At 38.7% G+C, this 15,265-nt stretch overlaps 1 protein-coding gene across 1 annotated transcript in view; it reads left to right on the top strand.

The window, feature by feature from the left end:
* The window catches only part of LOC113886062 (glycerophosphodiester phosphodiesterase domain-containing protein 4-like), a 134,978-nt gene that overhangs the window by 42,316 nt on the left and 77,397 nt on the right, over positions 1 to 15,265 (top strand). Inside the window, 5 exon segments of the mRNA XM_027531997.1 lie at positions 4,007 to 4,105; positions 4,177 to 4,270; positions 5,110 to 5,187; positions 5,976 to 6,121; positions 6,482 to 6,564. Coding sequence (XP_027387798.1) covers positions 4,007 to 4,105; positions 4,177 to 4,270; positions 5,110 to 5,187; positions 5,976 to 6,121; positions 6,482 to 6,564 — 500 coding nt within the window.

Here is a 15,265-nt window from a genome sequence, read left to right as displayed (position 1 = left end):
ATTTAGCCCAGGGCACTCTAATTAGTGCTCTGTTGCAACCTAAATGGGAAAGAAATCCAAAAAGGAGGGGATATATGTCTACATACAGCTGATTCAATTTGGTGTATGATAGAAACTAACACAACATTGTGAAGCAACTATATTCTGATAAAACTTTTTAAAAATAAATAAATTAAAAAATAAAATTATACTAGCAGTAACAAAGGATCCATATCTGGTATAAAGAAGGAGGCATCACTGACCCAACATCTGAAGACATGCAGGTCATTTCCAACATTTCCTCCCTTGTCTAGTTCTGCCATGGGCTTGAGCATCTCCAGCACATCCTCTTGCTATTTATAGACTTTTTCAGGCATGGTTTTGATAACATTCTTTGTGTTTTCTCAAATCAAGGAACATGTCAAACTCTGAGTGGTTGCCTTAAATTTCCTTTTACTCAAAAGGGAAGTATGAACTGAATATATAAACTTAAGAATTAGGATGAATGGAAATTAAAGTCATAGGCTCATACAGGGAAACAAGAAATTGCAGACTGAACCTATAGGCCTTACTGAGATTCCTGCAGGTTTTGGAGTTGGGACACCATGAGCAGTTTGTCACTACCAAGGGTCCCTGTGGGTTAAACCATTCTGATTACCATTCCAGGCTTGTGTCTATTACAGAAACCATGCATACCTTGCCTCTGGCAGTCAGCACTGCTACTTGGCCTCTGCCACAGCAGAATCTCATCATTGCCTTTGAACTCAGGAAGCCCGTTTCTGTGGCAGCACCTCTCACCTTTATCCAGGCATAAAGCATGGCCACTCCAGTGCTTTTCAAGGATGCTGACACTTTCCTCACCAATGTGTTTCTCAGTGTCTTCTGAAACCTCCCATAGAGCCCAATATGAAGCAGGTTAGCTTATCACAGGTGATATTAATATCATTCCAGTAACCTTTTCTAAATAAATCATTGGATTTTTTCTTCCACATTACACAAAGAAATTGCTGGCATCCTAATTTTATAAAGCATGGGCTACTATTGAGCCAAAGTTTCAGATAACCAAGCAATTAGAACCTCTTTGAGATGCATATTACCTGCTGCTGCTGCTGCTGCTGCTAAGTTGGTTCTGCTGCTGCTGCTGCTGCTAAGTCACTTCAGTCGTGTCCAACTCTGTGCGACCCCATAGCCGGCAGCCCACCAGGCTCCTCTGTCCCTGGGATTCTCCAGGCAAGAATACTGGAGTGGGTTGCCATTTCCTTCTCCAATGCATGCATGCATGCATTCTAAGTTGCTTGAGTCATGTCCGAGTCTGTACAACCCTATGGACAGCAGCCCACCAGGCTCCTCTGTCCATGGGATTCTTTAGGCAAGAATATTGGAGGCATAATACCTAGATGCTGGTATATTGAATTCAGAGTCTTTGATAAATGCACACATATCAATAAATCCAGACTGATTTAATATGACTTTATTTTCTCCTTGTCTAGCATCCTTAATATTACATTTTCCTCCTCCTTGGCTAGCATCCTTTGAATTCATTCTTACACATTTTCTACAGGGTTTTGTTGAAATGCTTTTATCTCTTGAGGTATTGTGCGATCTAATTGCTGTTATGAATCCATAGCCAATGAAAAGTGGTGAAACTGGATATGAGAAGAGTTGAAATACCCTTGTTAGATAACTAATTTGGTTAGGCCTTTATACCTGTTAACTTTAAATCTTCCTGGCAGGGGAGTTTCTTTAGGGCTTGGAATTTCGGTGTGAAAAGAGTAAACCTGCGTTGTCCCATATTGTCTCACCGTTGCTTCTCCTACATAGTCCAAAAGTCTGTTCTTTACATCTGTGTCTCTTTTGCTGTCTTGATATAGGGTCATCGTTACTGTCTTTCTAAATTCTATATATATGCTTTAATACATTGCATTGGTGTTTCTCATTCTGGCTTACTTTTACTCTGTGTAATAGGCTCCAGTTTCATTCACCTCATTAGAACTGACTCAAATGCGTTCTTTTTTATAGCTGAGTAACATTCCATTGTGTATGTGTACAACTTCCTTATCTATTTATCTGCCTATGGACATCTAGATTGCTTCCATGTCCTAGCTATTGTAAACAGTGCTGCAATGAACATTGAGGTACACGTGTCTCTTTTAGTTCTGGTTTCCTTGGTGTGTATGCATAGTGGTGGGATTGCTGGGTTGTATGGCAGTTCTATTTCCAGTATTGGATGGAGTGAGGAGGCGGGTGGGAGGGGGTTTCAGGATAGTGAGGCACATGTATACCCATGGCTGATTCATGTCAATGTATGGCAAAAACCACAACACTATTGTAAAGTAATTACCTCCAATTAAAATAAATAAATAAATAAGCAATCACATAACTAAACCAAAAAAAAAGAAGAAATCTTGGAGGAAAGGATTAGTACCAGGCCTAATAGTGTATTCCCTTCTGCCTAGGCATGTTCAGAGAGCAATGAATGATCTCAATCAAAACTCTTTATAAATAGCTAATAACCCAACCTCCTAATAAATGTACTAAAGATATTTATTAGCCAAAATACATAGATAGTCCTTATCTATGAAAATGTCTATACAACAGGATTCTAACCTGTTGTATCTAGGTTGCTTGCAATAAATAAACCTGGAATTTATAAATTTGTAAGTGGGAGGCATGGCTGGCTGGAGTTGTATAGTTAATGGAATATATGAGAAAAGGATCCACCATAACTCAAAGATTCCTTCTGTGGAGAAATGTTTCCACATACTTTGCTTAGAACGCACCTCACATTTTAAGTCCCAGACCAGAATGTATCCTAATATAAGAGAGGAAAGACCTTTATATGAGTACCTGCATTTCACAGATTTCTCCAAGGAAAACTGTTTTATCTGTACCTTGCGTGTGTGTGTGCATGCGTGCTAAGTTGCTTAATGCCTTAAATCGTTAGTAAAGCTTCGTGTTGAGTAAGATCACAGAATCACATGAGATTCATGTGAGTCTGATTTGTCTATTAAAGTTTGTATTGTGATGCATTTTTTGCTGATAAGTTATTTAAGATTTTCACCTCTATGTGGATCTATATATAAAAGAGTTTGGACTGTAGTTTTTGCTTCCTATAATGTCCCTGTTGGCTTCAAAAAACAAGTTAGAGAAAATTCCCTCTTTATTCTCTGGGAGAGTTTGTTAAAGTTGAAATATTTCTTCCTTAAATGTTTGAAAAATTAACCATTGAAGGCAGCAAGACCCAGAGTTATTTTGTGAGTTATTAAAATACAGAATTATGGAAGGGAGGAAACCAAGCACTGTCTAGGAGCAACACAGATATAGAAAATTCTCTATTTGAAGGGAAGAAGTTAAAATTATATCTTCTTGGTCTCAGTGTTTACCTATGGCTAAATATAGTTTTCTGGCCAGCAGGTTTTTTCATCTGTTCACCAAATATTTATATAAAATTTACTGTGTCAGACATTCTAAAGACACCAAATATATAATCATAAACAAATATCATCCCTGATCTCATGAAGCTTATAGTCTATTTGGGGAAAACATATATTGAACAAAATACTGTTTACCTGAGATTGTATTGAGTCATATTAAAAAAAACCTGAATATTTGTAATGCTTATTTTTGAAACTGAATGAGACCTACCAAGCAATGTTGAGGGCCAAGCAGACATGGAGATAATAAATCAGTAAAGGAATCAGACCACATAGCTGTGTAGGCTTTTTTTTTTTTCAGCCATGCTGCATAAAGCAGCAAGGAAGGTAAATTATTAAATCCATGTACTGGCAACCCACTCCAGTACTCTTGGCTGGAAAATCCCATGGATGGAGGAGCCTCAGAGGCTACAGTCCATGGGGTGGCAAAGAGCTGGACATGACTGAGCGACTTCACTTCACTGTTAAAGAATGATTAGATTAAAAAGATGAGGTAATGAGGTCCCTGAAATTGTGAGTACATATGTTTCCCAAGGACAGTTCTGATCCAAGTTTAGTGCTTAGAAGTCAAGGTATTCTTTTTATTTCCCCAGATCCTGATTCTGATAACAATTCTGTTTTGCTCACTTTTGTTATGGATTTTATTAACTTACTGGAAAGACAGGTGGCTCACCATTGGGCTGTCATTGCAGGTAAGCACCATCCTTAGTTGTAGCCCTGTCTGTCCAGATGTGTTTAGGCTGACTTTTGAATTTTCTCCCAGATCTTTGCTCCCTACATACACCTGAGCAGCATATCTGTGATGGTTTTGCTTTCGTGGCCTGTGGCCATCTACTTGATCCATTTGGAAGGAGAAGGTATGTCCTGTGGGTGGAACCTTTCCTGATTCTTCCAGCTCTGGCTTTAGCGAGTGTACTTCACTTAACCAAACAAGCTTGGTAGACAGCCAGCACTGTAGCTTTTTGAAATTCATTTAGCTTGTTACTTAGGCATGCTCCTTCTGGTCAAACTCACAACCCTACATGGACTGTCATAGCATTTCTCTGATAAAGCATACCTTCTTCTAAAGAAGGATTCTCCTTCTAGAAAAATGAGAATTTCCTCCCTGTTATTACAGGTTGACTGCCTAGGAATAAATTGGAGTAGTTTTAGGGAGGGTAGAGGAAATTTTTAATTTTTTTGAACAATGATGGTACAAGTCATAGTTCTTTTAGGTTGTATTCCAATACTACTATTTTCAACTTAAGAACCAGGTGGAGATATCCCCTGGATACATCTTAGTCCTTCAAAGCAGTCCCTGGTGAGTTCCTGTCACATCTGAGGACTTCCACAGAAGCAGAAATGTCTCCCTCTGCCCCTGTTTCCTCTCCATTCTTTGCCCTAATATTATGGAAACAAAGAATCAGAGCTGTATGTAAAACTATTTTGAGAATGGAGTTATCTCTCAGCGCCTTTACTGAGAAACTAGGAGGGCTTTCTGTCTCTCTTTTTTACTGATGGTTAGATAGGGAGTGCTTGTTGCCTGGGTTGTGCAAGAGTGCAGGAAAGATAAAAACTTAACTGATAGTGCTGCCATTAGGTATTCATACATGTGGGTATGTGTACGTGGCCAGTGAATTTTAGGAAATTTTTTTTGGGAGCAAGAACTTAAAGGGGACAATAATGAATTCTTTCTTTTTCATTTCCTGAATTTTAGCTAGAATGAGAAGATTCCAGATTACAAGTATTGAAAGAAAAAGAAACAAGAGGTGTAACATGCACACAAAATTGAGAAGTTAGAGCTGGCAGATCTAAATTTGAAAGTGACATAGGTGGTAATTTTTAAATGTTCAAATGGGTAAAATCCTTAGAGTAAAAATCCTCTAAAATAGTAAGTGTTGGGGAATGGCCAGTGATAACAGGTATTATGGTCAGGTTGTATGTGTGTGTGTCTCAAAGAGGGGTGGGAAGAGAGAAGTATCTGTTATATACTGAGGATCTGTGACAAGTCAACACTGTCATTTCAATTATATGAGATCGATGTTAGTAGCAAAATAGCGCCATTATTCAGAATGAAGAAAATGAAGGCCCAAAGAGGTTAAACAATGTGTCTGAGTTACAAAATTAGAAAATAGTAAATTCTGGCTTTGAATGTGGATTTCTTTCAACTAGTATCTCTTCCACTACCACTCCCTGTCTTCAATACGGGGTATTTTAGGCTGACCTTTAAGGGCTTGAGGGCTTTCTCAGAACCAACCAAACTCCTCCTCCTTCTTAGAAGTTATTCCTTAACATTCCCTCTCCTTCTCACCTCCTGTACAATTCATTCCCTTGTAAATTTGCATTTGTAATAATTTTCACTTAATAATAAACTTTTATTTGGATAACACTTTTTTTCATTTTCAAATCACTGAAAGAATACGGGGATGTGACAGAAATTGACAGTAAATCAGTGAGTCTACAGATTCAGTGAACCCATGTACTGAGTATTTACTTACTGTTCTTTTAAGGATAGTTACTTGCTTGGGATGGTTCTCCATTCTTCCTTTCTTTTTTGTCACTTTCTCCTTCCAACTTTTTCAGCTTTACAAGTGGCTATTGGGTTGCCCTTTGTTCTTATACTTTTGTGTCTCTATGTGGTGCCATTTGGGATTTATTATGCCTGCGTTCAAGAGAAGGATAAATTAGGGCCCAAGCCAAACTTCTTCAGACATAGAGGTGCACCCATGGTAGGTCTGAGCATGATGGATGTTGGTGAGTATAGGTGTGCATGGGTGTGGAGGGCACATCAGATCCTTGGAACTCCCTGGAAAAGTAAAGGAGTTGACTTGAGATGACAAGAAAAAAGAGTTAAATGTAGAGATTGGACTTGAACCCAGGTCACCTAATTCTCTGTCCATTTCTCTTTATTGTGACTCATTGACATTGCCTCAGATGAGCAGAGTCTCCAAATCAGATTTGAATAAAGAGCCAAGGGAGCCAAACTCTCTTCCTAAAGTCTTTTCTTACTGGGCTCCCTCCCTACCCTAAAAGGGATGTCAGTAGAAAAGACTGTGAGATTAAAGGCCTGATGTCCTTTTCTTCCACAGCTGGGGCCTGAGAATACCATAATGTCCTTTGAGAACGCTGTTGAATATAGGGCCCATGGACTGGAGAGTGATGTACAAATAAGGTAGGAAAGAAGGGACCAGAGTGGGAGGAGAAAAGACCAGTGGATGACTCCAGCCTGGCCCAAGCTGTAGAGAGGGCAAGCCCTGGGAGTTTCTTCCTTATTCTCCTGGCACATCTGCACATAACACAATACATGAATCACTTCTCCTTTACAAACCACGTCTCTGCATCTCTACATTCTCAATCACAGGCTTATAAATCACACACTCTATATAGTCTCCACACATAGCTCAAATTTATCCTCCCTGCAAACATGCTTGCAGCTTACTTCTGTGCCCTACCTTAGCAATCTATTTAACTAACATTTTCTAGGCATCGCCTGTATTCCTACTATATCCTTCTTCTGAGTTCTAGTGAGAGGCAGATGAGTGAGACAGTCGTGCCTAAGAGCTGTTTGCAGCCAGTGAAGAGACATGGCATGTTTACAAATAAACACAGTATAGGACCATTTGTTGTGAGCGCCTTCCAGAGAAGAGTAAGGCAAATGCAGTGGAACCTCAGTGAAGGAGGAAGAGGCCACCTCTTTTGTGAAAAATGATCTGTGTGCTCAGAACAGTGTTTGGGTTGAGCCTTGAAGGCAAAATAGTATTTTCCCAAGCAGAGGTGGAGAACAAGAATATTCTGGGCAGAGGCAACAGCTTAGTCAAAGGTGTCCAAAGGAGGAATAGCAAGTTTGTAGATCTGTGAGCTGGTCTGTATGGATGCCAAGAGTAGTCCACTTTGGGGACGTGAGGGGCCTATGTGAGGGGGAAAGTATGGCTGCAAGGCTTGCTGAGACTGGATCACAGAGATCCCTAAATGTGTACTGGACAGCCATGGTAGGTTTTAGAGAACAGATTAGCTTATTGTTTAGAAGGACTTATCTGAGAATCTGTGAGGGAGAATCATCATGGGTTTGGGCAGTAGGCTCTAGCAATGTCCAAGGGACAACAAAGGAAGACTTGGATCCTAGCAGGAATGAGGACAAAAAACCCATGCTTTTCTGTAGAATGTATGTCCTTGGGCAGCCGAAAGTAGAGACGAACCATCGGTTGGTTATATTAGAGAATGTGGCATGTACTACTCCCTTCCCAGCCTTCTGTGAGGCAAACAGAAAAGAAATGAACATCCTATTTCACAGTGAAGAACTGTGGTTTGAGCCTGAATTCAAAGAAGATAAATGTATTGCTGAGGACGTAAGGCTAGAATGTACATGATAAAGCCAGAATTAGAACTAGATTTCCTGACCCCAGACTAGGGCTCTTGACATTACCTAACAGTGATGTTACCCAGCTGTTCCATGTAAGCTATCTGAATCAGATTGAAACTGGATGTTCTTTCAGAGCTTCCCTTTCATTGTGCAAGTGCCTCATGGTCATGACCTAAAGTGGTCATGGTGCTGAGACAGTGAGCTCCTGGCACATGGACTTTCTCTCTTGTCTTGTGACTTCAACTTCAGTGTCGATGATCCTCCCAACACTTTAGTTTCTCTGTATGTTGATGTCTTCATTTCCAGTCTACTTCTACATACCTCCATCATCCATATTGATGGTCATAGTTTACACTTCATCATTAATAAAAATTGCATATCACTCAGTCTAGCCAGAACAGAAATACCGCAGCAGTACCTAGAACAGGAAAATGTAATATCAAGAATTACTAAGTAGTAAAAAGTTGTTAACTAATAAAAGAGGAAAACAGGACTGTGGAAATGCACAAGTAGCTCTATTAGAACTTCTACACATTCTACCCTATTCTTTCCAAGATTTACAAACACATGAAAAAAAAAATTAAAAACTGGAAAAAATTCACCAAACTTCTGACAAAAGACTCTGAAAGGTGAAGAAATGAAGGTGGACTGCCTGGGTTTGTAAGACTGAAGGAACTTGCTAGTATTAAAGCAAGTTTCCCTGTTGGTTATTTTGTTATTTTCCTCATATATCCTGACATGACCTCTGAAGAGACCTGTACAGAAACACCTACAGATGCATAGGGAAAAAAAAAAAAAAGCCTCACAAAAATCTGCTTTTTGTAGCCAGACAATTGGCATTAGGGTCACCCAGCAGGCTATAAATGTTTTGACCATACCTGTCCTACTCAGGGCAACACCACAGAAAAGCACTCTCCTCTCTCTCACAGCTTGAGGCTGTGGCCCTGGAGGGTATGAGCAGATCCCTGTAATGACTCCTGCCCTTATGTCAGAGGTGGTACTCTCTGGTCTCTGCCCACTTAAGAGGAGAGGGAGGATTACTGAGAGATGTTTTCTAGAGAAAGTGATTTTTTTCTGGTAAAATATATTTAGCATAAAACTTACCATGTTAACCATTAAACAGTTGTTTTTTTTTAATTGGAGTGTATTTGGGCTTCCCAGGTGGTGCTAGTGGTAAAGAACCCACCTGCCAATGCAGGAGACTTTAGAGATTTGGGTTCAATCCCTGAGTTGGGAAGATGCCCTGGAGAAGGGCATGGCAACCCACTCCAGTGTTCTTGCCTAGAGAATCCCATGGACAGAGGAGGTTGGCAGGCTACAGTCCGTAGGGTTGCAAAGAGTCTGACATGTCTGAAGTGACTTACCACTCACTGTTGATTTGCAGTGTTGTGTTAGTTTCAGGTGAATCTGGTACACATATACATTTATCTACTTTTTTTATTGTTTACTCACTAAGTCATGTCTGACTCTTTTGTGACCCCATGGACTGTAGCCCACCAGGCTCCTCTGTCCATGAGATTTCCCAGGCAAGAATTCTGGAGTTGATTGCCATTTCCTTCTCTAGGGTATCTTCCTGACCCAGGGATCAAACCCACATCTCAAGCTTTGCAGGCAGATTCTTTACCACCAGAGAAGCCCAATCTACTTTTTAGTGTACAGTTTAATGACATTCAGTATATTCACCTTGTTTTGCTACTGTCACCACCATCCGTCTCTACAACTTTTCATCTTCTCAAGCTGAAACTCTGTACCTGTTCAATAAAAGCTCCTTCATCTCCCCTCCACCCAAATTCTGACAACCACTATCCTATTTTTTTCTATAAATTTAACTATTTTAGTTATCTCATATAATTGTTCAACATTATTCTATGTCTGACTCCTTTCACTTTGAAAGTGAGTGAACTGAAAGTCGCTTAGTCTTCTCCAACTTTTTGTGACCCCATGGCTATACAGTCCATGGGATTCTCGAGGCCAGAATACTGGAGTGGGTAGCCTTTCTCTTCTCTAGGGGATCTTCCCAACCCATGGATCAAACCCAGGTGTCCTGCATTGCAGGTGGATTCTTTACCAGCTGAGCTACAAGGGAAGCCCAAAGGGATGAAAGTGAAAGTCACTCAGTCATCTCCGACTCTGTGACTCCATGGACTGTACAGTCCATAGAATTCTCCAGGCCAGAATACTGGAGTGGGTAGCCTTTCCCTTCTCCAGGGGATCTTCCCAACCCAAGGATTGAACCCAGGTCTCCCACATTGCAAGCAGATTCTTTACCAGCTCAGCTACCAGGCAAATTTGTCATTTGCCGAATGACAAATTCATCTATACTGTAAACAGATGACAGAATTTCCTTCTTTTTAAAAAATTCTGTTAAAAAGCATATAAAATTGACCATCATAGACGTCTTTAAGTATCCAGTTCAGTAATGTTAAGTATATACACATTGCTGCGAAACAAATCTCTGGAACTTTTTTGTCTTGCAGATCTGAAATCCTGTAGCCATTAAACAACTTCCCTTTCCTTCTTCTTCAGTTCTGGATAACCATCTTTCTACTTTCTGTTTCTATGAATTTGACTATCTTAGATACCACATATAGGTGGAACCATACAGTATTTATCTTTTTGTGACTGTTTTATTTAATTTAACATAATGTCTTCAAGGTTCATCCATGTTGTGGCATGCAACAGAATTTCCATCCTTTTTTAGACTGAATAATATTCTAATGTATATATATGCCACATTTTGCTTATCCATTTATTTGCTGAAAACATTTGGTTTTCTTCCACCTCTTGGCTATTTTGAATAATGCTACTATGAACATGAACGTACAACTATCTTTTAAAGAACCTTCTTTCAGTCTTTTTAGTATATACCCCAAAATGGAATTGCGGGATCACACAATAATTCTGTATTTAATTTTTGGAGGCACTACCATACTGGAGGAAGGAAGTCTAAAAACCTGTATATAAATCTTGTGCAGCTCTTCATATAACATGTATGTGAAACTACACAGACATAACAGAGTAGAAGATTTAATAATTAAACATTGGTTTGGAATACCATCCATGTTTTAGATTGACCTCTGGGTAGTACATACAGACTAGAGAAGCATTACAAAGCCTCTTTGAAAACTAAATTGTAATTTGAACCACAGCCTATAAGCATGAACCAGGACATGTATTTTTGAACCAAAATAGGTTAACTAACTGTTAAATGCAATTTAAACAGGAACCAGAATCTCTAAATATTCTTAATGGCTAGGATATGATCCAAAATTTTCATCATACCAAAACTTATAAAAATCTCAACTTGAGCAAGAAAGGGTAATTAATAGATGTCAACAGCAAAAGAAAGAGGTGTTGGAATTATTTTCTTAAAAAAAATTAAAGCACCTATCATAAAATTTCTCTAACAGAGAATTATGATGCTAAGAGCCAACTCACTAGAAGAGACCCTGATGCTGGGAAAGATAGAAGGCAGGAGGAAAAGGGAATGGCAGAGGATGAAATGGTTGGACACCAACCACTGGGTGGACACGAGTTTCAGCAAACTCCAGGAGATGGCGAAAGTCAGGGAAGCCTGGTATGCTGTAGTCCATGGGGATGCAAAGAGTTGGACAAAGTAAGTGAAAGTTGCTCATTCATGTCCGACTCTTTGCGACCCCATGGAGAAGTCCATGGATTTCTGCAGGCCAGAATATTGGAGTGAGTAGCTATTCCCCCCTCCAGGGGATCTTCCCAACCCAGGGATCGAACCCGGTCTCCCACATTCCTGGCAGATTCTTTACCATCTGAGCCACCAGGGAAACCCAGACAAATATCTGACAAAGTTAGTACCTAAGACAAATATCTGACAAAGTTAGTACTAAGTCACTCAGTCATGTCTCACTCTTTGTGACCTCATGGACTATAGCCCAAGAGTTGTGTGTGACTTAGTGAATGAAAAGCAACAAATAGATAGATTAAAATAAAAGAATGGAAAAAATATACAAGTCAGAGATGGAGTAGTTATATTAATATTTGACAAACTAAACTTCAGAGCAAAGAAAAACAGAAGAAAGAAGGGGCATTACACAATGACTTTAAAACAGTAAATTCATCAAGAAGACATAACAATTCTGAATGTGTATGAACCCAAGAATAGAGCTCCAATGTACATAAAGCAAATGCAACAAATCTAAAGGAGAAATAAATAAACCTATAACAATAGTTGAGAACAGCACCACCTTTCTCTTAGTAATTGATGTAAAGACTAAACAAAACTACTAAAGATACAAGATGGTGCTGAACTATGCCATCAGCCAACAGGATCTATGTGACACTGATAGAAAACTCAGTGCAGGAACAGCAGAAGATGTGTTCTTTCCCAGTGTCTGCAAATCATATAATATACACTGTATTCTGCCCCCCCCAAAAAAACCCTCAGCAAATTTAAACGTACTGAAATCATACAGAATGAGTTCTCTGGCCACAACAGAATCACACTAGAAATGAATAACAAAGTTAATAAGAAAATCTCCATACACTCGGTAACTAAACAAACCCAATTCTAGATAATTCATGAGCTAAAGAGAATGTCTCCTGTGTTTGACATGTGATTTGCAAAAATTTAATTCTGTTGTGAGTTCTCTTTCATTTTCTTGATGCCTTTTGATTTTGACAAAGATGCAGGGCAATTCATTGACCAATGCCTCACACTATATATATATATATATATATATATATATATATATATATATATAAAAGTTAACTCAAAGAGTTGGACACGACTGAGCAACTGAACTGAACTGAACTCAAAATGGATCAGTGACATAAATGTAAGAGGGGAAAGCATAAAACTCTTAGAAGAAAATACAAGGGTAAATCATGATCTTGGATTTCAGAGTGAATAATAGCCGAAACTTGGAAACAAACCAAGGATCTATCAGCAAGTGAATTAATAAATAAAATATGGTGTGTATATATATTTTCATATATATATATATAAAACAATATTATTCAGCCATAAAAATGGATAAGGTCTGCTACAACAGGGTTGTTACAATATGGATGAACCTTGAAATCAATGTGAAAGTGAAAGTCACTCAGTTGTGTTCAACTCTTTGCAACCATGGAATTTTCCAGGCCAGAATCCTGGAGTGGGTAGCCTTTCCCTTCTCTAAGGGACCTTCCTGACCCAGGGATTGAACCCAGGTTTCCCTCATTGCATGCAGACTCTTTACCAACTGAGCTATCAGGGAAGATGGAAACAATACGCTAAGGTGAAACTAGCTAGAAATAAAACGATACAGTATAACTCTGTGTGTATGAAATATCTACAGTAGGCAAATTTATAGAGACAGAAAGTAAACTAAAGTTACCAGGAGAGAGGGATTGAGGGCTGGGGAGTTACTTAATGGTTACAGAGCTTATGATCATTTTGGTGTCTGTCACCACTAACTAGGGCTTCCCAGGTGGCTCAGTGGTAAAGAATCTGCCTGCCGATGCAGGAGATACATGAGACATGGGTTCTATCCCTGGGTCAGAAAGATCCCCTGGAGAAGGAAATGGCAACTCATCCAGTATTCTTCCCTCAGGAAAAAAAAAAAAAAGAAAGAAAGTTTTAGAAATAGATAGTATTGATGTTTGTATAACATTGTGTATGCAAGCAGTGCCACTGAATTGAATAGTTAAAATGCTCTTAAAATGGCAACTTTTATGTTTTATATATTTTACCACAATGAATATAAATGAAAAAAAGGTAAACACTGGAAGAAAAAACAGCCTTTTCAATGGAGTCCCAGAGCAACTGGACATCAGAAACAATAAAAGTGACTCTCAATCTAATCTTCATGGTCTAGAAGGGAAATAAGTACAAAAACTGAAAATTGATTATGGATTTAAACACAAAATATAGAATTAAAAAAATATTTAGAAAACCAAAGTGGGGAAAATCTTTGGGATGTAGGGCTGGCAAAGTGTTCCTAGACTTTATACCAAAAGCACTATCCATGAAATGAAAAAAAAAAAAATCATAAAGGGATCTCAAAGTAAAACACTTCTGTTCTGTGAAAGATCTTTTGAGGAGGATAAAAAGAAAAGTGTCAGATGAAGAGGCAATATTTGTAAAATATGTATCTGACAAAAGGCTTGTATCTAAAACATATAGGAAACACTGAAACTCAACAGGATAAAAAAATTCCAAACAACCCAGTTAGAAAATTCATGAACAGTCACTTTACCTGAAAGGATACACAGATAGCAAATAGGCACATGAAAAAATGTTCAACTTCATTAGATACTAGGAAAATGAAAACTTCTATCACTACTCACTTATCAGAATGGCTAAGTTTAACAAATAGTGATATCTCCTAATGATGGTGGATAAACTGGATCACTTACACATTACTGGTGAAAATGTAGAATGGTATAACTGCTCTGGTAAGTTTGGCACTTTCTTCAAATGCCAAATATGTACTTACCATACAACCCAGAAATCACACTACTGCAAATTTATTCCAGAGGGGGGAAAAAATTGATGTTCATACAAAGAGCTTTATGTTAATGTTCATAGCAGCTTTATTTATAATGAGCAATATCTGCACAACCCCATCGTTCTTCAAGAGGTACAAACGGCCAAAAAACTATTCTATGCATCTGTGCCTCTTTTGCTCTCTCGCATACAGAGTTATCATTACCATCTTCCTAAATTCCATATATATGCGTTAGTATACTGTATTGGTGTTTTTCTTTCTGGCTTACTTCACTCTGTACAATAGGCTCCAGTTTCATCCACCTCATTAGAACTGATTCAAATGTATTCTTTTTAATGTCTGGAAGAATGGCATTGAAACATGTATAATATCATATAAGAAATGAATCACCAGTCCAGGTTTGATGCAGGATACAGGATGCTTGGGGCTGGTGCACTGGGATGACCCAGAGGGATGGTACAGAGAGGGAGGTGGGAGGGGGGTTCAGGATGGGGAGCACGTGTACACCGGTGGCGGATTCATGTTGATGTATGGCAAAACCAATACAATATTGTAATTAACCTCCAATTAAAATAAATAAATTTAAATTTAAAAAAAGAGGTTCAAGAGGTAAATGATCAAACTGTGTTATATCCATACCATGAAATAGTACTCAGCAATAAAAAGGAGTGATCTAGTGATACATGCAACAGTTTGGATGAGTCTCATGGGAACTGTGCTGCATGAAAAAAGCTACCCTCTAAAGGTTACGTACTATATGCTTTCTTTACTATATAATTTTCAAAATGATAAAATTAAGTGATTGAAAATAAGTCAGTGGTTGTCTGGAATGATGAAGGGGAGAGAGCATGGTGGCTGTGGCTATAAATGATAAAAATTGCTCTCACATCTTTACTGCTTTGCCTCTTGACTGTGGTGGTTGTCACCTGAATCTGTCCATGTGATAAAATGAGCATGTACACATACAAGTATATGTAAAGCTAATGAAATCTGAATAAGATCAGTGATTTTATCAATATCTATTTTCTTGGAACATTGGACTATAG

Source organism: Bos indicus x Bos taurus, chromosome 29, assembly GCF_003369695.1.
Source record: "Bos indicus x Bos taurus breed Angus x Brahman F1 hybrid chromosome 29, Bos_hybrid_MaternalHap_v2.0, whole genome shotgun sequence".
NCBI classification, from domain to species: Eukaryota; Metazoa; Chordata; class Mammalia; order Artiodactyla; family Bovidae; genus Bos; species Bos indicus x Bos taurus.
The sequence above is the reverse complement of the archived record's forward strand: the minus strand, read 5'-3'. Positions and strand labels throughout refer to the sequence as shown.